We start from the raw sequence: 25,778 nt of genomic DNA on the forward strand, positions 1-25,778 counted from the left end.
ACGTCCAATCATCATAATTACCAATCAAACAATATATAATCTTTCGTTTTGTTACCAGAAGTTTTACTATATACATTTCAAAAGGAAAAAAAGAACAAGAATTAACGTATCAGAGCAGCGAGTTGCCTGTACGTTGATGAAAATGTTTGGCGAAGACATTTTTCCTCTTATCCAAACACCTCCAAAACCTAGCTAGGGAAAAGAAACACCGTTCGATCCAAGCCTCACTGCAAAAGCAACTCCAGATTGAGTTCCAATTCCCAAAATCCCAAATTAAGCTCAAAGAACCCTATGCGTGAAAATGTATACGTAATATATGCATGCAACATAACGTACTATATAAGGTTAGAAAACATAACGTACTATATATATAGAGAGAGAAAGAGACCTTTCTTTCTTTCTCGAAATTGAGTTGTAGAGTGTTGCAGACCAAGGCTCGGAGAGAGGGAAGATGTACATGTTCATTCAAAGGAACTGACAGGCGGGCTTTATACGTTTCGTGGTTTCGAATCTCGATCGCTTTTTTCTTATAATATTTTCTTCTTTTTTAGTTGTTATTTTCTCGTAGTAGTACTGCTTTCTTCCTTTCTTTTGCTCTGATCTATACCTATGCCTACGAAATATATACTGAACTTGTAAGGGGATTTTTCCCCTTCACAAACCCCACTGGGCCTCAGTCCAAGACACAACCTAAAGTTCACCAGGACCACACTTGAAGCAAGGGGTCAACTAGGGAAAGGGATCAAGTGACTAACAGTTTAGACCAGCCTGACATCGCTCGGCCACGTTCTGGACCTAGAAACTTGCATGAAGTGTAGCAAAAAATGCAGAAAATACGAAGAACCCTCGATCAGCTGACATGGAAACATCTACGACTCACAAAGGATAAAACTAAGGCCAGAAAACTACGCCGCATTAATGGCGTCACTACCCAGCTACATGCCATATTAATGGTGTTGTCGTAGAACCACGTCGCATTAAATGACTCTGACAGCAAGAATAGTATGAGGGGCACGAACTCCGTAGAGACAGACACGATCTGCTCTTGATCCCCATACTCATGGTATAAATAATAAGGCCTAGGTACGAGAAACGCTATTTGATCTCTAGATTCTTTTACTTATTTACAAACTTTTAAGAGAATTTACTAACTTTGACATCGGAGACTTCCCGACCCCAAAGCCACCCTCTCCTAGTTGCCTCATTCCTTATCTTTTGTAGGCCTAGTTCGAAAAACCTGAGTTTTTTGACTCAGGCCCAAAATCGTGCTAGACACGACGTTAACAGAACTCATGATAATCGAATTAGCTAGATCGAAAAGGGAAGGCTTAGCAAAACTACGATATTATGCATGCATGTGTGTGTGTATGAGTTATGCTACATACATTCACTTTTTTGCACTCTACTGATGTGATACCCCATATGATATGGATAAGGGTAGGTGGTGTATGGGATCCCACATTGCTTGGGAAGGAGAAGTTCTTGCTCTTTATAATGTTCCAATGGGGTTCTAATTGTATCATTGACTAGTCCTTTTGGAGTATAGGCCATGTGGTTTGGGCCTTCCATTGGGGCGTTACAAATGGTATCAGAGCCTATCCCAACCAGAAATGTGGGACTTGAGCCGTGCCACCTAAAATGGACAGGCCCGACGAGGACGTCGGGAATTTAAGAGGGGTAGATTGTGATACCCCATATGATATGGATAAGGGTAGGTGGTGTATGAGATCCCACATTGCTTGGGAATGAGAAGTTCTTGCTCTTTATAATGTTCCAATGGGGTTCTAATTGTATCATTGACTAGTTCTTTTGGAGTATAGGCCATGTGGTTTGGGCCTTCCATTGAGGCGTTACAACTGATGTGATTGACTAAAATAGTTATTTTATATTAAAAAAAGTGGTGCGATCAATCACATTAGTTGAGTGTGCAAAAGTGTATTTTTTAGTATTGTGTTTGTTTATTTTTATTTTTTTAAATACACAAAAAAAATGCTTTAAAAAAAGATACTTTAACACATGATCTCGGTATAAAGTGTTGATGACTTCCCTCGGTGTGAGTAGCACCGTCCTTTTTCTTTAATGGTGCTAAATACAAACTTAGGGCCGGTGTCTTCGTCCAAGCTCTTTATATCAAGATGAGAAAACTTAGTTTTTGGAATATATATAATATGAATAATTTTACTTAGCATCTCACATATCATACATAATTTTTTAATTTTTTTTCCGTACCAAATTTGTAATGTACCGAGATGATGAGTAGAAAAACTAAATTTTTTTAGGAGGAATAAAACTAAAAATAAATAAAAATAAATCTAAATAATTGTGATGTGTGAGTTGATGAATAGCAAATATTATTTGGTACGGTTATGTCCCTTTGCCAAGACTATAGGAGCCCAAACAAGGCAGTAGAAACAGCAGCCCAAAAATGGGGTCTTAGCCCATTTTGACACGTGGATATTAGATGGGCACCCGGATTGAGCCCTTATTGATAGTTCATGCCACACGGCCCGAAAGGGTTGGAAAACAAAAACAGTGGTGAAATTCCCGTGAAACACATTAATGTCTATACAGTGTTATGTGTATTTAATTCAATTCCTCCGAATCCCCGTGAACCCATTATTACCTTACTTTAAGCCACGCACCAACCGCAAGTTATTAACACAGTCACATGCCCTCACCTCTTTATAACTTCTCTCTCTCAAGAACTCCATCTCCTCATTCCATTCACTCTCTCCGTCGTTCCCAAAATGGCACTCTTTTTCTCACTTCCAACTACTCTACTGCTTCTGCTTCTGCTTCTTTCTTTGTGCCTATTGCCACTTGCTATGCCCTTTACAGTTATAATGTCCGATTCCTCTACCCTCGTTGATGGCCCACAATCCGGGTTCTCCATGAACAAATACGGGTTCCGAACCAACACCCGTGAGCAAGAGGCAGTCTATGATATCATGAAGGCTACCGGGAATGATTGGGCCACCAACATCCCTGATGTGTGTCGTGGCCGGTGGCATGGCATCGAGTGCATGCCCGACAAGGATAATGTCTACCACGTTGTCTCCCTCTCCTTTGGGGCATTGTCCGACGACACCGCCTTCCCAACATGCGACCCGACACGTTCTTATATTTCACCATCCATAACTAAGCTTCCACACATTAGGACCCTATTCTTTTACCGTTGTTTCAGTTACAACCCTCAGCCTATTCCAGCATTTTTGGGTCAATTGGGTCCAACACTACAGACTTTGGTCCTTAGAGAAAATGGCCATGTGGGCTCCATCCCTACTGAACTAGGCAATCTTACCCGTTTAAAGGTCCTTGATCTTCACAGAAACAATCTCAATCATACCATTCCTATCTCACTAGGTCGGATAGCCGGTCTAAGGTCATTAGATCTAAGTGGGAACAAACTAACCGGTTCAATACCCGGTTTAAGCTTCCCATCTTTGAATATTTTGGACCTTAGCCAAAATCTTTTGATGGGTTCAATCCCACCTACTCTTGGAACTTGTCATTCCTTAATCAAAATGGATTTTAGTCGTAATCGTCTCAGCGGCCCAATCCCAGACTCAATTGATGGCCTAAAGGACCTTATGCTTATGGATTTGAGCTATAATCGTCTCTCGGGCCCACTTCCCATATCGCTTAGAAGCTTAATCTCTCTCCAAGCATTGATTATCAAAGGAAATCCAATGGGGTCTGATGCAATTCCCAGTGATGGGTTCGATGGCATGAAAGGTTTAATGATCTTAGTATTATCAAATATGAACCTACACGGTTCAATCCCAGAATCACTAGGCCAATTGACAAACCTTCGTGTCCTGCATCTTGATGGGAATCAATTCAACGGTTCAATTCCCGTTAACTTCAAGTACTTGAAGAATCTTAGCGAGTTAAGACTGAACGACAACCGGCTCACCGGGTCGGTTCCTTTTGGAAGAGAAATGGTATGGAGGATGAAAAGGAAATTAAGGCTTTTCAACAATCCCGGACTGTGCTACAAAGCTGAGAGTGGTTTGGATGAAGATTCAGATTCATGGTTTCATCCTGGCATTGGTTTGTGTGAGGTGCCAAGGCCAGAGTCAGGAAGATCTGTACAGCATCTTTCAACCCTTGAAAGATACGTACCAAGAACATTCATTAATGTCTCATCCGACGCAGTATTTAAAATTTCAGTTCCCGTTGGCTTGATTCAGCTGGCTGCACTGCTGCTGTGTACTTCCACTTTAATGTAAGTCTCAAGATAGGTAGGAAGAAAGAAAGAAAAGCAATGTAATATACAGTGTAGTTTATTTATATTTTGCTGTATCATTAAAAAAATAAATAGTTAGGAAGTGACATCTTATAATATGATATTAGAGCTTTGCTATACAACTTCCACCACACTCCACATTTCATACTTTTTTAAATTTTTTAAATTTTTAATATTTTTTTTAAATTTTTTTTTGAGTTTATTCTTTTTAAATTATTTTAAATTTTTTATTCATTATTTATATAATAAATATTTAATAAAAGAAAAAAATAATAAAAATTAAAAATAATGTAGAGTGTGGAAGTTGTATGAATAATAGGAGGTTGAGTAGATTTTTTAATGATATTATATGTCTGAAAGTACTGACAAGGAAGTGTTCTCAAAATCCAACAAAAGCTTATCCCAAGGAAGGTTCGGTTCTTTACCAGGCAGAGGCTGCCATTTCCGACAACTTTTAGCAGCAAGAATCCAAGGCCACTGTGTCTTTGCTCAAAACTACTCCTCAAGGATAAGTGATCCCCGTCAATTTTTGTTAGTTTAGTTTGGTGTGAAGACTTCTATTTTCCTGAAAATTTAAGAGAGAGATTAATTTAATTAGTTATATTATAATTTTAACATTCTTACCATTTATTATATTTTTATCACTTTACTTAACGTGCTTGTTTGGATTCGTAAGTCATCTCAGCTCATCTCAACTCATCTCACTACTATTCATTACTATTTAGCAACTTTAACTCATAAATCTTACTACTATTTACAACTCATCTCATTACTATTCACAATCCATCTCAACTCATCTCAGTTCATCTCAAGTCATCTCAATTCAATATGTGAAATATATAATTAAATATAATAAAATATAAAGTTATAGTTTGAACTCACAATTCTTATCTTGACTATTATGTAAATTATTATTTATTTTAAATGTTTAAATTAATAAAAATAAATTTAATTATTTATATTATATTTTTAACATTTAATTTTTCTATTTGCCTTTACCAAAAATTTTAACATTTAATTTTTCTATCTTCTCACTATATATATGCACAAAACAAAAGCTCTTAGATTATTATTTATTTTATTTTCAAATAGTGCATGAGGCGAAATCGCTTTCATAAACTATACTAGGCATAAATTAAGGTAAAAATTTAATTGTAAGTGATTATGCGTATTAATACGCTCACTCATTCAATATGATTGGTCAGAAAATAAATTTTATTGAAAATAATACTAATTTAAATTTAAAATATAAAGACAATAACATTAATACGTAGATTGGTACGCAAACTTGATTGTATATAGTAAAATTCTAAATCAAGAGCCCAGGATATCTTCCAAGAGATGTCATTCCAAATACTACAAGATTGATTAACATCCTCGACACACAGTTTTTTTGAAAAGAAAAAAAAAACTAGGTAACATGCCATTGTCAAGTAACTTTACAAAGAGAATTTAGAACAGCAGCCACATTGACAGCTTTGTCGTCGAGGGCTCCCCAAAACTATTGGCATCTGGATCTGACATCAATGATTGGTAGGCATACCATCTTTATATTTTTTTATAATAAAGCAGATCATGGAATTTGTATTTATAAATTCTAATGCATTGAAGTTTAATTATGTTCGAAATTGTACATTTCCACCTTAGTTCTATTCAGTTTCATCCCCACATTGGTCAGTGTCCAGTGCACAGATACAGACATACCTCGAGACCCAACAGTCCTAGCTTCAATCAGCCCCTCACTGCGAATACAAATATAGTTCGAGCAACTAGCTTCTTGGGTTCTGTCATTCAACTTTATAGAATTCCAAAAAATAAAAAATAAAAAAAATACCCAACGTTTTGGCACTTTCTAAAACTTTTTTTATACTCTTTTTTTTTTAACCATTCGTTCTTTATGTCAGCCTATTAATTTCCCTAACGCCACCGGAAAGGTTTGAATTTTGTGAATAATGTTATATATAATTATAAATTATGTAAATATTGTATATTTAAAAAGTTAATAATTTTTTTTTGAAAAAGAATAGAGTATTATTTAAAAAAAATTAATTTTTTTATGTAAATTTTACTCATTTTTTTAAAAAGAATCGTGCATGGCACTTGTACATCCTATAATTGTAAATATTATTTTTCTATCTAAAAAGCATTGAAGGAAAAACGTTGCATTCATATGAGTGATTCACAAAGGTCTCATAATAAACTAATCAAAATGCTAAACCAAGATCTGATAAAAGGAAAAAGAAAAGAGCATGGCCTAATTTGAATAGAATGGTGGTAAAAATTAAAAACAAGAGATCCACATAGAGCAACCAATTTCTCAATATAATTTTGGTAGTTGGATTATTCTAATATCTATTCATTTTATATTGTTGTCAAGTAATTGAAAACTACGACAATGACAAAAAATAACTTTGTATTTCAAACCAAAGTGAAAGGATAAGAACATGATTGATTGGATTATTGTAATCAGTTGCATTTTATCCTTTGAAATTAACCACCATTACTTTACTTATAGCATCAATATAAAACAACCACCAAATTTAAAAATATATTTATGTTTCTGTATAGTATAGTTTTGATTTATATAAATTATCATCTAATGAAAAAAATTAAAAAGATTAAAAAGTTGTCCACATCTTGGTGTTTTGAAAATATAGAAACAGCTAGGACCAAGCAACTTCAAGAAAAAGGAAGGAAAAGCCTTGATGGAGAAGGAAGTCTACGTGGTTTCGACTTCCGAGTGCTTACCCACAACTCGCAGCTCCACCGCACGCTTCCTTCTGATAGAAAAAAACTAGACTTTACGACTCCATATGTTTGTTTCTACTTCCACCTCTTAGCGCAATATTTGCCTACATATTAGCTTTTGCTGCACGACTGTTCAAAAAGAAATAGGGAAAAAAAAGGCAAAAAGTTCAAGAAGGAACAAAGAGAGATATGTGTGTACATTCGTCCAAATCGTTACGTTTCGCATCTAATCTTCGTCTTCTTTCGCTCTGGCTTTTCTCTTACATCCTCTCTGTAACCAGCTAGACAAGGAAGGAGGAGAAGAAGCAGAAGTCAAGAGAGGTTGCGAAGTTAGAAGGAGGAGGAAGACCTGATTTTGAAGACCCAGAATTTTTTCAAGGGGTTCGATTATTTAACTTTTCGTGGGTTTGATAGAAGTGGGATATGGCTTTTTACTCAATGTTTTGTTGCGGAAATGTTTCGAATCGGTATGTTGCTTACTTCTTTTTTTTTCCTATTGTTGCTCAGTTGTTGTGATTTCAGTTTGGGAAATCTTTTTGATGTGCTGTATTCTGGTGAGAAATGAGAGCAGAGGAGGGGTTGAGTTCTGCATTCAGCTTAGATTTTGGGGACGAGCACTTGGGTCTGGGTGAGAGGAATCTATTAATGGCTTGTTAGGTTGTTAAGAAAATGGTGAGAAAAGGTAGGAATACGAGAGAGAGAGAGAAAAAAAAGTGGAATTTTGATGGTTAAAAACAACACTGCGCGCAGACATCAGTGAACTGTGGTATTTCATTAAGTTTGCCCAAATAAGTGGTTCCACTCGGATTTTTTCAGTGGCCAAACGAAAAGTGTACGTCTTTTTAATTGTTTTGGACTAAAGTGCATTTCTTTTTCCGCTATGTTGTTCTGATTAACCTTAATCAGCGGAGGGCTCAATTGTACAGGAGTGAACGAGGGAAGAAGCCTCAAACATGGAGGGTATTTTCATTGAAGGAGCTGCACGCAGCTACGAACAATTTTAATTATGATAACAAGCTTGGAGAAGGGGGATTTGGTAGCGTCTACTGGGGTCAGCTTTGGGATGGATCACAAGTAATTAATACATTTATAAGTTTCCACTCAAATTTTCCATACTGATTATATTATTAATTTTGCCACTATTGTCTTTTGATGTGCAAAAAGACTCTTTTCGGGAAACAACGCTGAAGGCTATCACTGTTGAGAAAAAAGAATCCATATAGGTCTTGTATCAGTTTATATTATCAGGAATTATTTTAATCTCACAGTGCTGCTTTCCACTTTTTGGTAGTTCCCCGCCCCACCTTTCCCTTCATTGCACAGACAAAACAATGTCATGCAACATATGTTTAGTTTCTTCCAAGTATGGAACTCACTTGTTATAAAACAATGTCATGTAATCTCAGTGGGCTGAGGATTGAGAGGATAAGTAGATTAAGAAGAAAGGTATCGATACTTGTCAAAAAAGAAAAAAGAAGAAGAAAGGTATCGATTTAAAAGTGGTAGAGGGACTTTTGATATTATGAGAAAGAGAGAAAAGAACAGGAGGGAGATCTAAGCAGTAAGACATGAAATGATTTTTTTTTAATGAATAGTAAGATATGAAATGATAATTGATATGTGACAGAGAATATGGCCTTAAGGTAGAAGGGCCAAGGAAAGGTAAATGTAAATGACTCCCATTAGTTGAAATGGGATTCATGTGTCAACCCTGATACTTAGGATAGAAGCTTTTCTAAGATGAGCTGCGTAGGAATCATAGGAGAATTTGTAACAGTTATTCAATTTTTTTACCTAATTTGTACTTGAGGAACTTTTAGAGATATAAATACTTATATGTTAATTATACATTTAGACGCCTGGGAAACCGTCAGGCCTAAAGCAGCTGATGCACTCAATCCTACTTGGGACATTGTAGTATCCATGAACTCACCCCAACCTTGTTTGGGACTTGCATGAGCAAACCTGACTTGGGAAGAGGTGGGATGGGCTCTCAGTCTCAACATATGTTGTAGATGTCTCGTTGTGTATACAGAATGACAGATATGGAGATGTTAATTTAGTGATTGGAACATTCTTTATACTCGTCTAAAAAGAAATCAAGGTCAGTGAGCTATGGCTTTCTTGTTCCTTTCCACCATATTCCCTTTCTGTGAGGCAATTTTTAATTTTATTTTATGATGAATACAATACTGAGATTACTTCTAAAACTACTACATAATTTAACTTGCATCTAATCTAATTACAGCTTCCCTTTTTTACCACGTTATACAGTATGTGGTGTCCTGTGTACCTATCCTAGCTTTTCATACCGCAGAAATCTGATGCCCAAATTAGTACAAAATTTTTTTGAAGCTTGGCATTGTAACATGTAATGATAAATCATGGCAGAATTTGTAAGTCAAGCAAGGATATGACATTTGGAACTCATGGTATGCAAGACAGCTGCTTGGCTGATTGCTTAAAAACTATTTGTATTCCCTGAAGTAATGTCGTAGGGTGTAAGGTGCTTAGGACAGGCATATCTGTTGATATATAATCTATGTAAGGCAATATCTTTTTGTAAACAGGCTTATAAAAGAAGATCATGTCAACAGAAAATCGCCAGTTCCATTTCGCTAGAGTCTGTAGCCAATCGAAGTTGTGGGCATCAAAGATGCTCAATCAGTACCTTTGCTAACATGCTTTATTTGTTTATTAACTTTCAAGTTTTTGCGTAATTAATTGAAGAGCTTTTTCCATCATTATTCTGTCTTGAAACACTCGTTGGCAATTGGCAATAGTGGACCTTCTTTATGAATGTTCTTACCAATGAATATTAAGAGGTTTACAGTCCTTGTTGAGACAACGGAGAGCCTACATCCTAAGTGGCATAGTAGGAAGACAGTTATGATGCTTTGTTGAGCCAGCTTGGACAAGAATTACAGCTGGTTGCATTGATCGATTCCTTCTGATGTACTTGTCACACTAACTCCTTGAAGATAAATAAAGTGGTTCTGGTATTTTACTGCCTGTGACATGCACATTGATTAAGACTTCATACTTCTGTATTATGAAGTGCACTTTTTCCTATTCACATGCGATTTACTTTGGCTAGTGCTCTCACGATAGTAAAGCATTGTAAGTTGACTAGCTTCATGATTACCAAGAATTTCTAGACTTAACTTTTATTGTGCCGTCAGAAGCAAATTTTTCCTGTGTATGCTCTTAACGTTTATGTTCCAAATAACATTGAGTCTTGGATGTTATCACAATTGTAATGGGCTTGATTTGTTGCTAAGTTACAGCCTTTCTTGAATTGTGTTCACCTGAGAGTAATCGGTGCAATTACATGTTTTAATATTCCTTTTCCTCATGTTATAGCAGAACTCTAATGGCTGTATGCCTGCAACTTAACCCCACTGGTCCTTGTAAACTGGATAACATTCTGAAAGGTAACAACTATGCAGATTGCAGTCAAAAGGTTGAAGGTTTGGAGCAACAAAGCGGATATGGAATTTGCAGTTGAGATTGAGGTACTGGCACGAGTACGGCACAAGAATTTGCTAAGCTTACGTGGCTATTGTGCTGAGGGGCACGAGCGTCTGATCGTGTATGACTACATGCTGAATTTAAGCTTGCTATCTCATCTTCATGGGCAGCACTCGGCAGAATGCCTTCTCGATTGGAACCGACGGATGAGTATTGCAGTTGGAGCTGCTGAGGGCATAGCGTAAGTACTAAACCAACTTTGTTCTTCATCTTTTGTCATGCCACGTACCTTACCTCGTAATCTTTTGATTCAGCTATCTCCACCACCACTCCACCCTGCATATAATTCATAGAGACATCAAAGCGAGCAATGTGTTGCTAGATTCAGATTTTCAGGCTCGGGTTGCTGATTTTGGATTTGCAAAGTTAATCCCGGATGGTGTAACACATGTGACAACGAGAGTTAAGGGTACCCTCGGATACCTTGCACCCGAATACGCTATGTTAGGGAAAGCAAATGAGAGTTGTGATGTCTACAGCTTTGGGATACTTCTGCTCGAGCTTGCTAGTGGCAGGAAACCCATTGAGAAATTGAGTGCAACAATGAAACGTTCAATTACTGATTGGGCTCTGCCATTGGCAAGCGAGAGAAAGTTTGATGAAATAGTAGATCCGAAGCTCAATGGCACGTATGTGGAGGAAGAGCTAAAGAGAGTGGTCTTGGTTGCACTCATATGTGCTCACAGTCGGCCAGAGAAGAGACCCACGATGCTTGAGGTGGTGGAGCTTCTGAAGGGACTTAAGAAGGAGAAATTAGCTGAACTGGAACATATTGAGCTATTCAAGGCCGCTCAAGCTGCAGATTATAATGATGGGGCCTCGGTTGTTGAAGACAGCTCAGACTTCATCTCAGAGGAAAAAGATTCAAAACCGGAAATTGAGGGGCTTAGAGATGAACATAATCGCACAAACTAATAACTGTGGATATGGAACCATTTACAAGATTTGGGTTTCTCATGTGAAGGTGGAACTGGCTTGGCTTGTTATTAGAATTTGCCATTGCTACTATCAAGAAAGCATGTATTTTTGTGAGTGCAACAAGATCTGTTTTGTGTTTCTCGTCATTCCTTTGTCCTAAAACGAATGACATGGAAACTGTGTTTAATATCCTACGGGATGGTCTGGTTTTTGGCTCTTGAGACTAGAACTAGTGCTATATGTATATAGAACGACGCATCGACCCTCTCTTTTGACTTCTCTCCATTACTACAATTAAGGTATTGCAACAGTATATGTATAACGCATGCCATTTCAACGAAAACCTGTATTTTTCATTTCAACATCAAAAGATACAAAATGCTCACTGTTAATAAAAAATTGTGGCACAGCAGGCATTCGAGGCTTTAGCTTCAATACAAATGTAGAAACATAAATGGCACAATCATATATTTACAAAGACTACTACTGGAATATAAAAAAGGCATATAGCTACAAAATCTGGTTTACCGAATCATCTTAAGATGTGCATGATTATTACAACAAAAAGCCTTTTTTGTGAGTGACTCCTTTCGAAAGACTTGCCAAGTGAAAAATCAGTAATTGCACATTGCAAGCAAGCTTGCATTGTAACCCAGAATTACATCGCAAATCTAACTCCTATGAGAATGTGTCTTCGCGATCTCCCACAGCAATCGTCTCTCCCTCCTCCAAGTTGCTAAACTCCAGGAAATGCGTAGGCCTGTGGTCCTCGTGATAATATTCACGGGGTGCCCCAAGCTTGACCCCATACTTCATACTAGGTGCATGTTTCACCCCCATGAAGTTGTAATTCCATGGACCATTATCAGGAATCTAGTAACCGAAAGCAATAAAATGATCAAGTTTACTCCATAGGAACAATAAAACCATTCAGCAAATCAAATACACATGAAGATAAATAACCATACAAGTATCCAATCAAAAAGTACAACTAATGAATCGTATATTTCGAGGACAGGTAGAGAATGTTCTTACCATATAGAAGCCAAGGAAGCGGTCACTAAGGAGCATTTGGACCTTCTCATAATGAGTGGGAAGGTAGCCATGAGGATTGCTCCCAGTGTCCTTGTTCACACGTCCCCACTCATACCCTGATGGTGTCAGCTTATAAGCAGTTAAGGAGCAGGAACCAGGAGTGAAACTGCAAGTCAAAACAATGCACTTCTCCCCATCCCATTGCTTGTTGTTTTCTAAGATCTTAGCATGACTTGTGAGATCCTGCAAGCAAAATCTCAGGTAAGATAACAAATCGCGGGCATGAATCATTCCCCCCTTCTAGAAGAAGAGAAGTATCTAAAAACATGACATTTCTACAAAAGTACTAACATAAGAAACATTAAATCACTCAGATCAAAGAAAAACCTGTGGTGATAACTGGGGAAGTTCATTAGGTTGTGTGTGCATCCATCCCAAAGGCTCCAAGTCATTCAGGAAATCATGCTCTGGAAGAGCTGCTGGAAGGTTAACTTGCTGATGGGTTCCCCACTGTGGTGGCATTGCAATACAGCGGATTTCCTTAACCTGTGGGTTGTCAGGAGGACTTACACCATACAAGTAGCCAGCAATTTGAGTCCGCAGATCTGCTATGCAGATAAACTTCTTCAAAATGTTCTTTGGCATAATATAGGTATATCCTGTTTCCTGCATTATCAAGTGCCCTCCAGGTCAGCCAATATTAAATATATATGATTATAATTTGTAATGTAATCATATATATTAAATATATATATAATATGAGAAGGTCAACCAGTACCTTTATATCCTCTGAATTCACATAAATATGATTGACACGAAGATAGAGATTTGTTGCTGATATTGCTCTCACACGCCAATCTGTCTTAGATCCAAATGCAGCTTGCTCATATGGACTTGTGGTGGTGACAATCAGTTCATCACCATGCACATTGGTGGTCCTTGTTGTCACTGCTGTCAGCTGACTTGCTTCTTTTGCCTGGTATTGTTATACAGGAGTTGATTTTAAGCCAATAACCAGCAACATATACATAAAGAAACCAAAGTCAAAACAAATGGTGATAGGCTAGTGATGTATATGCAAGAGGAATATAGAAACAGAGGATCTTTTTTACTCCATTGTGAGGTTGATAACATTGGAAAATGATAACCTTACAACTATTTTGCAATTATTTTACAACTCCATATGAAATGAAGGGCAATTTTGTAATATTAAAATTTAATTTTATTGGAGTGGCATGATTTCTTTGATTGTTTGAAAATGAGTTGTAAACGAGTTGTAGTAGTATCATTACTCGATAACATTTTGTGGCAAGCTGTTTTTGGTCTTTTTGGGCTAAATTGGGTGATGCCTAGAAAAAGAGGTAGATCTTTGAGTGCTCAAAAGGGAATTTTGACAGTCGTCATGATGAGAACTTGTAGAAAATGATTCCAATTTGTTTCATGTGGTACAGTAGAGAAAGAAATCCAAGATTGCACATAGACAGAGGAGGACCTCAAGGCCTTCTTTCTCAATTTACTCTCTACCAATGGATGGTTGCCCACTATCCTTTTATAGTTTTAGCTTCCAGGATTTTCTTGGTTTCTTTACATTCTCTAGTTAGGTGCATCTCACCTACACCACCTATGAACTTGATGGTGCCTTTGTGCTCATTAATAAACTCTCTCATTATAAAAGAAAAAAACAGAAACATCACCTGTTTCTCAATCTCAGCAATCTGCTGTCTCTGTTGAGAAGGTGGAGTAATCTCAGCACCAAGTATGATATCACGAATTTCAGACTGTGTCAGAGCTGATGTATTCACATTGTTCTTCTTGGCATAGTCTGAGAGTATGAGATCTCTAAGAGCAACCTCTACCTGCCACATGAAGATGATAGGAAAACTCATCACATCAAAGAAATGCATGAATATATATTGACAGAATGGCATTTTTTTTTATCAGTAAACAAGATTTTATTCGTCATAAGAATAGGCAAGAGCCCACGTATACGGGACATATATAAGAGCAACGCCTAAGCGTGCTAGTTTAGTGATACAAGGAATTCATGAAAAGCCATGCCATGAAAATCAATTAATTACAATCAACCATTGGAGTGAATTGAAAAATAAGTTTCTAAGCTCATCCATTGACCACTCTAGAATTGAAACCGGGGGTAAACATTAGGCTATTTGCCATTAGAGGAATACACACACACGGATGCATGAATATTTATTGATAGAAGGCACTTTGCATTGAAACCATGTAAACATTAGGCTATTGCTGCTAGATGAACACAAACACAACCCGCTGTTCCCATTTTTCTGTGACCCAACATGCAAAAGGTATGTCGTTAGAGTGAGCATGCTTTAGTGATACAATCAAAAGTAATAGGTAAGCCATTACAACAATGGGGTTGGTTACCTTCATCCATTGATCATCATTGAGAGAAGGCCAGATGTGGTGAGGCTCAGTAATGATTGTTTTGTCGGGCTTTAGTAACATCTTTGCCTTCTCATTATTCACATGAAGTGCACGCAGGATCAAAATGAGCCGGGAGAATGCAGTATACGAAGAAATACTTTTCAACCAATCATCATAAATGTTGAAAAGAACCATTTGTGGCTCTGTAGCCTTCAAAATCAGATCACCAAATTTTTCAATCTTCAAGCATGCCTGGAAAGGAAGCTGCAGCTCACTTCCTTTAATAACTATGTTGGGAAAATCCAGCAAGTGAACCTCCAATGGGTCCAGCATTCCTTTACGAGTCACTATAATTTGCTTCGGTTGTTCTTCAACTGGCAAAGACCGCACAAGAGCAGCAACTTCTTCTGCTGTTTTCCACTTGGCTAACTGACCAAGACGCTTCTGTCCTGCCCAGACACTTGTGTGGATGACCTGCAAAGAAATCAATGAATCTGAATCTCAACTAAAGAGAGAAATTACTTTCAAAAAACCATTAGAAAATAAAAAAGAAAAAAAATAGACCTTCAGAAACAGCTGTCCGGTCCTTGGATTGAATATAAAGATGGCCCCATTGATGGGTTTCGTTGTAAGATTTCCTTCAAATGTCTTGTGGATAGTAACCCGATATACATTAGTGTCATCAACAAACCATATTATTTGGTTGCTGAAGATCTCTCCATAATTCTGGGATGACAAATACGGCTCAGTGGGCTCAGAAGAATACAATTGTAAACCTTTCCTTATCCGCTCCCTCAATACATATAAGGCTGGATTTGACTGCATATCCACCAAGAACCATTATTGAGTACCTATGTCTATCACAGATTTATAAAATAATCAAAGAATACATGAACCTAAAATTGAATTGAGAACCTTCATGATCTTATTCATCGCCTGCTGGAGCAGAGGCTTTGACCCAGGAAACCAATTGCCAAATGCAGAATGCAAGTTATAGGCCAAATCAAGTCCAATCATCACACCTGCATGAAAAATCCCATGATGATTATTTCAAGCTTTAAAACAGAAACATCTAGAGGTGTAAAGCAAAAGGCAATAAAAACATACCAGTAGGAGATGGATATATAGACATGTTGTCTGTTGTGTAATCCATAAATTTGGCCCGGGTGTAACGCTCAATATCGTGAGAGTCATAATCACCCCAACGCAGCTGCACATCTATCCAGTACTTGTTGCTTGCTTTCTGGTCAAACACATCCTTTGGCTCGGCCACAAGACTAGGTTTTGACATTGGCCATCTATGAGCAGCAAAGAGAAGAATGTCTGCACAAGAGCTGTTCATTTTGTAACTCTTCCTTGGATGTATTGTTTCCTTCTGCACAGTTTCAATTTCCAAAGCATCCAACTCCTGATCCAAAACTTGACACAGATCCATGACAACACTCTCATGTATCTTTTGCCACAAATGAGCACGGAATATCTGAATCAGCGAAATCTTTAAGGTAGGGATCTTCCCGTGCATGAAGATGCCAGTTAGATCCAACTGGACTTGGAAACCCACATAAACATTTGCTCTATTTATTGTAGGTGACCACCAAAGAGTGAACCTACGGTTAGGGATCTGGTTGAGACCAGATCTCTGAGCATTTGTCAGCTTTTTATACTTCATTGATTCCTCAAAGCCTGATGCCTTTTCCCAGAAGAGTCCTTCCCAAGTTGGAAAGCTAAAAATCAAATAAGAAAATTCAGGCCCGGTTTGGATACACAAAACATCTCATCTCATCATTACAACTTTCTCAAACTCTCTCACAAAATATAATAAACAATTCAACTTTTTCAAATCCCAAAATAAAAATTATATTTTAACAATATTTTATTCAACTTTCAACAAAATATTTCATCTCATCTGAACTGCGTAATCAAACAAGGCCTCAATCAAAAACTAGTCCCCCCCCCCCTAAAGGAGATCACTGAATTATGAATTGAAGACTGCGACTCAACTCTGTCAAGATTATATACTACAGTGCAATGAAATTTGACAGACCAAAGCTATAGAGGACAAAAAGTGCTCCGATGTGCACTAACCAACAAGATTATATACAGCCACTTGTCTCTTTCACAATCCCCATTGTATTAGCAGACTAATAGAAAACGGCTAAACAGGCCTAAACTGGTGACAACTAATCAGAACAAACTTGTAAAACAGTATACTTACTATGTTCCTTTGAATAAGGTATGCTCAAGAATTCCCTCAACACCTCCCAAAGCTTGGATGACATCAGTTCGATAGTTGTTCAAGTTCCAAAGTTTCCCGTCATGCCTCTGGTGTGTCCACCAGAAAGGGTTCTGTTTTAGAACTTGGTACTGCTTGAAGTCAGTTCGCACCCTCCATCCTTTGTCATATGCCAAAGTATGTCGATCCTTCTGAAACAAAGTATTTATCCGAGGAATTCCCCTGTCCCATGAATCCTGTCAAGAGAATTACGCAAGACATTAGGATGATGAAATTTTGTATAAAGGCCTAAAAATACATATAAAAAAGTGCCACCCACTTCCAAATCTTCGAGGGTCAAACGCCTATTTTGTGCCTGAGCTTCCTGTCTCTTTAGTGCATATTCTGCCCACACACGCTGTGAATCTATGAACTCACTCTCCCATGGCTGTCAAGTAAACAGCAAGACAATGAAAAACAGCAAAGTAAACACACAGGCACACTACATACACAAAAAGAAAAAGTCTGAATTTACTTGTATATATCGATAAAGATTGGGAATTAGCTGGTCCTCTTCATGACTCATTCCACTCCTAAAGTGAGTTACACCAACGTCAGTCTGCTGACTGTAACGGAGGTCACTCTGTGGAATCAATATGTGACCCATGGAAAGCATCCCAAGTCCTCCGATTTCCTTTGGAGTGTAGAAAATGACAGGCGGGAACCTGAAAGCAAATTGAGATTAAGAATAGCAGATTGAGTTTCAACAATATTTAAGTTTTGAAAACTTCAACTAGATAATGTTTTTCCTTGTGCAACCACAAAATTAAATAAATGTACCTGCTAGGCATCTTTGAGTTCAATCCAATCTTTATACGGGTCTGGATTTTATTTTCACATTTAACCAGCAAATCCAACAGTTCTTGAGTATGTACAGTGGCTTCACGGAAATAAGTCATGAGACCTATTGAAAACAAGAACCCTTCATAATTTATCCTCATGACGTCAAAATAGGTTTACAAGGCAGAATAAAATTCTCAAAATATACCTATCAGGGCTGTATTCCATTTATTGACAATTTTTGTAAATGTAGTAGATCCAGAAGACATTAGAATCTGCCTCACACGATTCTCAAACACCTTCATGTGTTCATCATCAACCCGCAAGAAAGCAACAGCAGTCCGTTCTTTGGTCTGTTCATTCTGCAGATTCCAAACCCCATCTCTTGTATTGCTGAATGCTTCTTGGGTCATTCTTATTTTAGGAAGTATCCGAACTTCAAATCCACACCTATAGGTCAAATAAGAAATGATTCAGAAACAATTCCATTCCCCATAAAACGAACATCACAATCATAACCTGAAAAGTCTAGGGAGGCTAAAGCAGTATGAAGATAAATCTCAGATTCATTCGCAATTACAGGACTACTAGCCAAAATAATTACCAACTTTTTTTTTTTTTTTATAAGTAATCAAAGATGTATTAATAAAGATAGGCAAAGCCCAAGTACACAAGATGGTATACAAGAGATGAAACCTATCTAGGACGAAGTTAGGGAAACTAGAAAGTCATGAAAATTCAGGCCATTAAAATCTAAAGCAATGGCCCATAGAAATAAAGTACGGAAAAATTGCGTTCTAAGTTCCTCCGGAGACCGCTCTTTGTTCTCGAAAGTCCGATTGTTGCGCTCTTGCCATATACACCACATAATACAGATCGGGATCATATTCCACACCGCCTTGATTTGTTGCGCTCCTCTCGGAAGTGTCCAGCTGGCCAATAAATCTACCACCGTTGCAGGCATAGCAAAGGCCAACTCTATCCGGCTAAAGACTTCGACCCACAAGGCTCTAGTAGTCTAGCAAAAGGTGTTCCACTGTCTCGCCAGATCTCTTGCACATGCAAACACCAGTCTAGTATAACTAATCGGCGCTTCCACAAATTGTTGGTAGTCAAAATCTTCCCCAACACTGCTGTCCAAGTAAAGAAGATCGCTTTCGGAGGTGCCTTATTTCTCCAGATTCTCCTCCACGGGAACAGGGTGGTGGTGGCTTGGGAAAGGGACTAAAGGTTGAGACAACTAAAGGGGATCTAAAGGTTAAGACACCTCTCCCATATGATCATATCCATCATATGACAAAGGCCAATTATAAATGCAGAAAATAATGAATTAAAAAAAGGGATGCAAAATTTATGTATGACGTGAATGTTTTTGTTAAGTATGTCTCGGAGGTAAATAAATCTGGATCGACTAATTATTTTGTGTTTTGGTTCACAATTCAAGTTGTCTATGAAAAACATCCAGCAGTTGCAGCTTAGGAGATGAAAAGCAGCGAGACTGGTGCATGGGAAATACTGGATATCAACAAATCCAAATATTCCAAGAAACATTTTGTATATGATCTTTGCTGGAAAACATAGGTCCAAAGCAGGTAACATATCATAACATATATACAAAAGATGAAGCAACTAAACAGATGGATGACATACATGCTGAAGAGCAAATTCGGATTATCCTTGCTGTAAACTGATACAAAGCTGTTCTCCCACTCCAATGTTGTGATACTTCGAGGAAGACGATTCTTCATATCCCAGAAAACACTCCTCCCAAGATTTACTGAGGAAAATTTAAAAACAGACCAATAAAGTCATTTTTTGCATCTCAAGAAATCCAACTCATTCTTTTAAGATAACGTTTACCATAGCAACTTTAGATTAGAAGTAAGAAAGAATAAACTACCATCATGTTTCATGAGCCTCATTCTAGCATCTCTGGGCCAGCACTTCTTATTGTTATATCCAACCATATTTTCATTGTTAGGATCAGGATGCTCAGTAAGATATCGCTGAATAAGGTCTCGAGCCTCTTCATGGGTGAAGCGGAACAATATATGGACCCTGTCTATATATCGGGAATACAGCCGAATAGGGTGCCGTGTCTCAACTTTCGTGTCCCAATAAGTAATGAACTCATTAGGCATCTGGGGTGGACCAGCAATCTCACTGGCTCGAGTCAATCCAAGGAGCAAGAGATCCAGCACAAGTCCATAATACTGTACAACAAAAGAAGCAAACTGGAGACCACGTATAAGACCATATGAGTTTGTGTGACTCATATCCTTGTAAGACAACACAACATTGTTCTTAGCAGTGACATAATCAGCGATGTTGTGGTCAAGAACCAACCTCAAGAGCCTGCAACACAGCAAAGTAAAGAAACATTATTTAATAAAAATATCCATCTTTACAGTCAAAAAAGCACCAACCTTGTACTCACCTGTTTAACATTGTCAAGTCAATCTTCTCAAAGAACTTCTCGAACTTTGTCTGCAGCATCACAACACATTGCCCTTCACTCGTGTCCCATACACCTTGTAAATTGTTTAGACCCTGACACCATTTATAAACCAAAAGTGGGGGAGGCTCTGAATCTGCAGGCTTGATCCAGTTTGGAAAGAGATGGCGTTTGTCACCTTCATACCATAAATATTGATCAAGATACGCATCCGTAATCTTCTCAAGAGGCTCAATCTCATAAACTGGAATGAGATAGCTGTACAAATCCATGAACTCTATTCCAACCTGAAAAAACAAAAAGTTCAGTTCCTCCTACACTGTGAAGCCCAAAGGTCAGAATCAACTCATTCTTGATCATTGACAAACCTCCTTGAAAGCACGCTGAGTGAGCAGGTGACGCTTTATTCGCGACAGTGCTTCATGTGGATTATCATAAGCTTGTTCAATGAGACCCAACTCTTCCCTCTGAAGCTGGTTTAATCTCACAGCCACACTGTAAGATTCTTTCAACCTCTCCAGAGCTAGAATAAGTAGTTTTGTATCATGCTTATATGACAATGGAGGGAATGGAATGGGAGAAAACTTTCTTGACTCCAACCAATGCACTGTCGTCGTATAAATGGCAACTGCTTCTTCTGGTGTAACATATGGGCCGTCTTTCAAATAGTTGTGTTGTCGTTCCTACAAGAAGGGAAAATGGAAATTGAAAGATAACTAAGCTAGGGAATAAAAACATCTATTAGAATACAATTCAGGAAAAAAAATAAAGAGGCTGTGAAGGCCATCTTTTGTAGTTCTCCCTAGGAATTTTACACAAAAAAAAAAAATGAAGAATTTGGTATGGGAACCTGCTCTGCTTTAAGCCAAAGGCGAGTCAGTCTCCCAAGGTTCTTCCGACAAACTGTCTTATCAACCGTTGCTCCTCTTTTTATACGCTCACGATTATAGTGAGCAACATTTGTCCACCAGTCTGCTTTTGATTTGACATAACGTAGAATCATGTTCTCAATGGGGACCGGCAAACCTGGAACCTTCCAGGGAATGTTTGCTTTCCAACATCGCCACGCCTCACTGAGATGCTGCAATATAACTCTAGCTTTATTCTGCTTGATGCCCTCTGCATTTCAGTGATACAATTTTAGAGACACAAATCAAGTAGACTAGATCAACCAGAAAATCAGATCAAAGGAAACACAAGCCAATAAAGAACAGAATTTTGTTCAATCAAAGATTACCTGGCATGGCATCAAGAACATCATGCATAACAGCTGCTCGAAGCTCCAAATCAAAATGGCTTTCAACACGTTGCTTAGTAACAGTCTTTGCCACTCCTTTTGAATGGCGCCCTTCAAATTGACGCGCAAGTAAATTCCCTAACCACCGTTCGAGGAGTGGCACTATACCACGAAGAAAGAACAACCACACCCTCCACATTGGTGCCCAAAACCCACATCCAGGTCCTTTCCCAACAGGACCAGTGTTGAACCGATAATAAATCAAGTGTTTTAAGTCTTTGCACATTCTGATCTGCCGCATAAGCCTGTACTTATATCGGTACATCCCAGTCAGTTGACCAACATGAGAGAATGTATATTGCAAACCATCAGCCAATTGGAAAGCATCCACATTACCCAAGCGGAACTGGATATTTGCATCAACTACAAGCTTTGTCAAACGCAGAATTTCACGGCAAAGATGGAAAGCATTACCAAAACGTGATTTCTTTCGCTCTTTTGTTGTGAGGGTCTTTACAGGCTTCAGGTTAAAATTGTAATCAAGGTGGAGGTAATTCAAATTTTTCCTATGTATAAGCAGATTTAGCATGTTATAGCCCTGCTTACAAACTTGAAGACCAGCTTCAGCCCAGTCAAGTTCTGTCGTTTGGAAAAACTTTGTTGCTTGCAAAGATCGGAATAAGTGCTTCTTCTTTTGAGCCTTGGGAGGTCTGTGATGCAGTTCATTCAACACAAAGCATTTTAGCAATTTTTGATAGCTGACCCGAACTTTAACTGGATAGGATGGAGGACTGCAAAATGGGAAAAAAAATGTCAGATGGTTTCTAATAGAAATTAGATGCTTAATATGCATTTAGAGAAAGAAGAAAAGAAAGAAAGAAAACAGAGATAACTAACCAATTCTCTAACAGATAACTAACCAATTCTCTTTATTTTGTTTAATCAGTATGCAAGTTTATTGATAGAAAACTCACCAATGCTCTTTATACCACTCTGACACAAGGGGTATATCTTCTGCCCGTCTCATCCGACCAGATCGCATGTTAAAAGGGCGTGGGGCAAATAGTAAGGAGACACCAGCAGCTGTGGTGTCGGTATAAAGTTGAGTGTCATTCAGAAAAGGTTCCACTCCTTCCGGCAAGGCAAAATCATCATCATCCTCCTCATCACGACTTTTCTTTTCATGCCGCTCCTTGTTAGTGCTAGTTATTGGGTGTATCAAAGGATCATAGTAAAATGCAGGTAAATCAGGATCCTCAGTTTTTATGTACATGATCATGGGAGTGTGATACACACAAAGCTTTACTTTCCGGGGCCTATTGTTATAGAGATGGGGAAATGCAATTCTGTATTCTGTCCTGAGAGGTGATCGAATAATCAGCTTGTTAATATCATTGAACTCATTCCAATCCTCATCTCCTTTCTCCATGTCACGGTACAAAGGCTCAAATTTAGGGCCACCTGCATAAGAAATGAAGTAAACACATACTTGAATGATGCTAACGAAAATAAATGGGGAAGTAATTGAACCAACAACACAGAATACATCCAACTGCCAACACACCCATATACCAGTGAAAAAACAAAACCATGGACACCCAACCAATGCAATAGATACTGAACAGAAACTCAAGCTAAATACACACCAGAACTCATAAAATCGAGCAGCCTCTAAAGCACAAGGAAGCCTCAAGAGAAGGGCTTTAAACTGGACCCGCATTTTCCAGTGTACTTAATTGAAATCAGATCACACCAGACATTTCAAACACCCACTGCCCATCATGCCAAAGGATAAAAATATGGCACTATCAAAGATCTAAGAATGAAATCTACGAAACCAGAGGAAGAACTGTAAAGCAATTATATATGACAAAAACCATAACCAAGGATGTCCAATTTTTTTCAAAGCACCAAATAACTCAGTAATAAAAGCATAAATTAAAATGATGAAGGAAAGGATGAAACGTACCAGGTATACACATGTTCAATGCTTTGGCTGTAAAAAATGACTCCATGTCAAACAAGTAGAAATAATTGCGATCAATTAAATCAGAAAGGAGCTGTCCTGCAAGCCGATGAAGGGTTGCCATTATAGGAAGAGAGAGATGCCATTTCCGGTAACTTGGACCATTTATCAGCTTTGTTTTCACAAGAGGCTTGTGGTCATAAAACCAAGTACATACAGCAGAATCCTCCTCTTCATCCAACTCTAATTGGATAGGCTCCAGAGGATCAACGTCTAAAAGATTATCAGCATAGTCTAGTGGAGGTTCTTCATCATCAAATGGTGGAAACCGCATTCTCTTGAAATGTCTACGATCTCTCTTCTCCCTTCGCATCATGATCCACATTGAGCCCCACTGTAAGATTTAAGATTCAATCAGTCATTGAGAATATGTTAACATGTAGATTAAAAAATGTAGTTAAGAAAAAAAGAAACATCAAAAGAGAGAAACAAACCTGAGCCAGATATATAGGTTCTACAACCCATGGTATTTCATTCACAAATGTAATTGCCCCAGAAATATGGTACAAAATCTTCACATCACGAACCTAGAACCACATAAACATAGAAATTCATTTGGGATAAAATATGACAAAGCAAGGAGAACAGATAATAAAGCATTAATGCAATATAGGTATAAAAGACGAAAAAATAAATTTTTAAAAAAGCCCAAAAATGCGAATAACAGAAACCTGCTCCCATGGCATGGGCATATTTTCAAGAAGCTTGTAAACTGCATGCGGAATGAATTTAAGGGCTCCAAGATAGACACGCTTATCATGACGATATTTCTTCGAGGACATATCCCCATGATCTCTGTTGAAGAAAACAGCAAGAGCAATTAAATGATAAACCCAGAGCGACCAACTGTATAATATCCCACAGCTACACAAGCATACTTATTACAACAATAAAAATACGGGGAATAAAAACAAAGTGAACGCTCTAAGCCAGTTATCCCAACAACAAACTGAAGACTCGTAAAAAAAGACGACCAGAATGTTAAAAAAAAATCTCACTAACTACAATCAACCCACTAGCAGTGCGTTACATTAATTGTTCTCCAAAAGGCATCCATCATTTTGGAGTTTCTGGAAGCCACGGCCAAACTAACTACGTCCTCTCAAGTCTCGACTAACCAGATTCCAGGTACATAAATAAACACAAATTTATGAAAACAAGAGCTTATACTACCCAGAAAAATTAACGTAACCACATAAGAAATTGATCAACCACTGGCCTAAGTTATTAAAGCACATAATTACGTCAACTAAGACATCAACCACAAATTATATCCCAAATCCTTCAAACTACGTTCAGAGAAGACAAGAAAAGTGCTCCCACTTGATAATTTTCCTGACGTGCTCGGGTGGCATGTCCTCCTTCTGCGTCTCGACAAACCCAAACTTGCGTTTGTCGCTGTACCGCTTCGAATTGAGTTGCTGCCATTTCCTCGCCTTCTCCTCGAGTCGAGCCTCTGCTTCGGCCGGCGACGGTAGCACCGTGTACGAGGGCTGTGCCGCAGGTGGAGGCGGTATCGAGGAGCCAGTGGTCCCAGGCGGCGCAATCTGGCCGTTGTTCCACATGGCGAACAGATTCAAACCTCTATCCTAAAACCCTAAGAAACCCTGATAGCAAAATAAATTATAGCACAAGTAGATTTGAGATTTCCATGTATGAGAGCTTTTTGTTTTTGTGGGATGGATGTAAAAGGGGGGGAGTTTTATTGAGGACGATTCAACAGTTTCTAGGGTTTTGAGGGTTTCTGGGTTTGTATCTCTGTGAGTGAGAAGCAAAAAGAAGAGGGAGAGAGTGAGATATAATTCCGTAGAAAAATGGGGCTGGAGGTTGATAAAGCGTCCAATATACCGTTTCGGTCAAAGCACTGTGACAAAATGTTTCGATATCGATACTGTTTTGGGTATCGTTATATAATCTAAATTTTTTTTTTTTAATCTAAAGATATAATCCAATAAATTATATTTTAAAATAATAACAATGTAAGCCTTACAAAATTAAAATACATATTTTATAAAATTTAATAATATTTCTAAATTCTCAATCTAACTTTTAAAAAAATAATCACCAATTTTCATAATAAAAATGAGAGCAGAAATTTAATTTTCAAAGATTAAAAAAAGTTAATAA

At 38.0% G+C, this 25,778-nt stretch overlaps 3 protein-coding genes across 3 annotated transcripts; 2 read left to right on the top strand and 1 right to left on the bottom strand.

Annotated features, from left to right (window-relative positions):
• Positions 1–2,711: 2,711 nt before the first annotated feature.
• Positions 2,712–4,360, top strand: LOC108998306 (protein TOO MANY MOUTHS-like). The gene has a single exon (XM_018974829.2). It carries the CDS (start codon positions 2,748–2,750, stop codon positions 4,230–4,232), a length of 1,485 nt encoding a protein of 494 aa, XP_018830374.2. The 5' UTR covers positions 2,712–2,747; the 3' UTR covers positions 4,233–4,360.
• A 2,592-nt stretch (positions 4,361–6,952) lies between these two features.
• LOC109013927 (PTI1-like tyrosine-protein kinase At3g15890) lies at positions 6,953–11,725 on the top strand. Its single transcript, XM_018996202.2, has 5 exons — positions 6,953–7,188; positions 7,279–7,464; positions 7,924–8,071; positions 10,447–10,709; positions 10,783–11,725. The coding sequence occupies exons 2-5, from the start codon at positions 7,421–7,423 to the stop codon at positions 11,441–11,443; spliced, it is 1,116 nt and encodes a 371-aa protein (XP_018851747.2). The 5' UTR covers positions 6,953–7,188; positions 7,279–7,420; the 3' UTR covers positions 11,444–11,725.
• Positions 11,726–11,777: 52 nt separating this feature from the next.
• Positions 11,778–25,454, bottom strand: LOC109013919 (pre-mRNA-processing-splicing factor 8A-like). The gene is made up of 25 exons (XM_018996183.2): positions 24,975–25,454; positions 24,323–24,446; positions 24,086–24,178; positions 23,595–23,985; positions 22,600–23,086; positions 21,626–22,416; positions 21,239–21,507; positions 20,757–21,071; positions 20,371–20,675; positions 19,834–20,288; positions 19,584–19,710; positions 18,142–18,383; positions 17,934–18,057; positions 17,629–17,818; positions 17,434–17,541; positions 17,097–17,350; positions 15,989–16,605; positions 15,797–15,903; positions 15,446–15,700; positions 14,882–15,355; positions 14,176–14,337; positions 13,260–13,457; positions 12,869–13,147; positions 12,482–12,724; positions 11,778–12,319 (listed from the first exon to the last, which is right to left on the bottom strand). The coding sequence occupies exons 1-25, from the start codon at positions 25,214–25,216 to the stop codon at positions 12,125–12,127; spliced, it is 7,047 nt and encodes a 2,348-aa protein (XP_018851728.1). The 5' UTR covers positions 25,217–25,454; the 3' UTR covers positions 11,778–12,124.
• Between the last annotated feature and the right edge of the window lie 324 nt (positions 25,455–25,778).

The sequence above is a fragment of the Juglans regia genome, chromosome 7 (assembly GCF_001411555.2).
Source record: "Juglans regia cultivar Chandler chromosome 7, Walnut 2.0, whole genome shotgun sequence".
Lineage (NCBI taxonomy): Eukaryota > Viridiplantae > Streptophyta > Magnoliopsida > Fagales > Juglandaceae > Juglans > Juglans regia.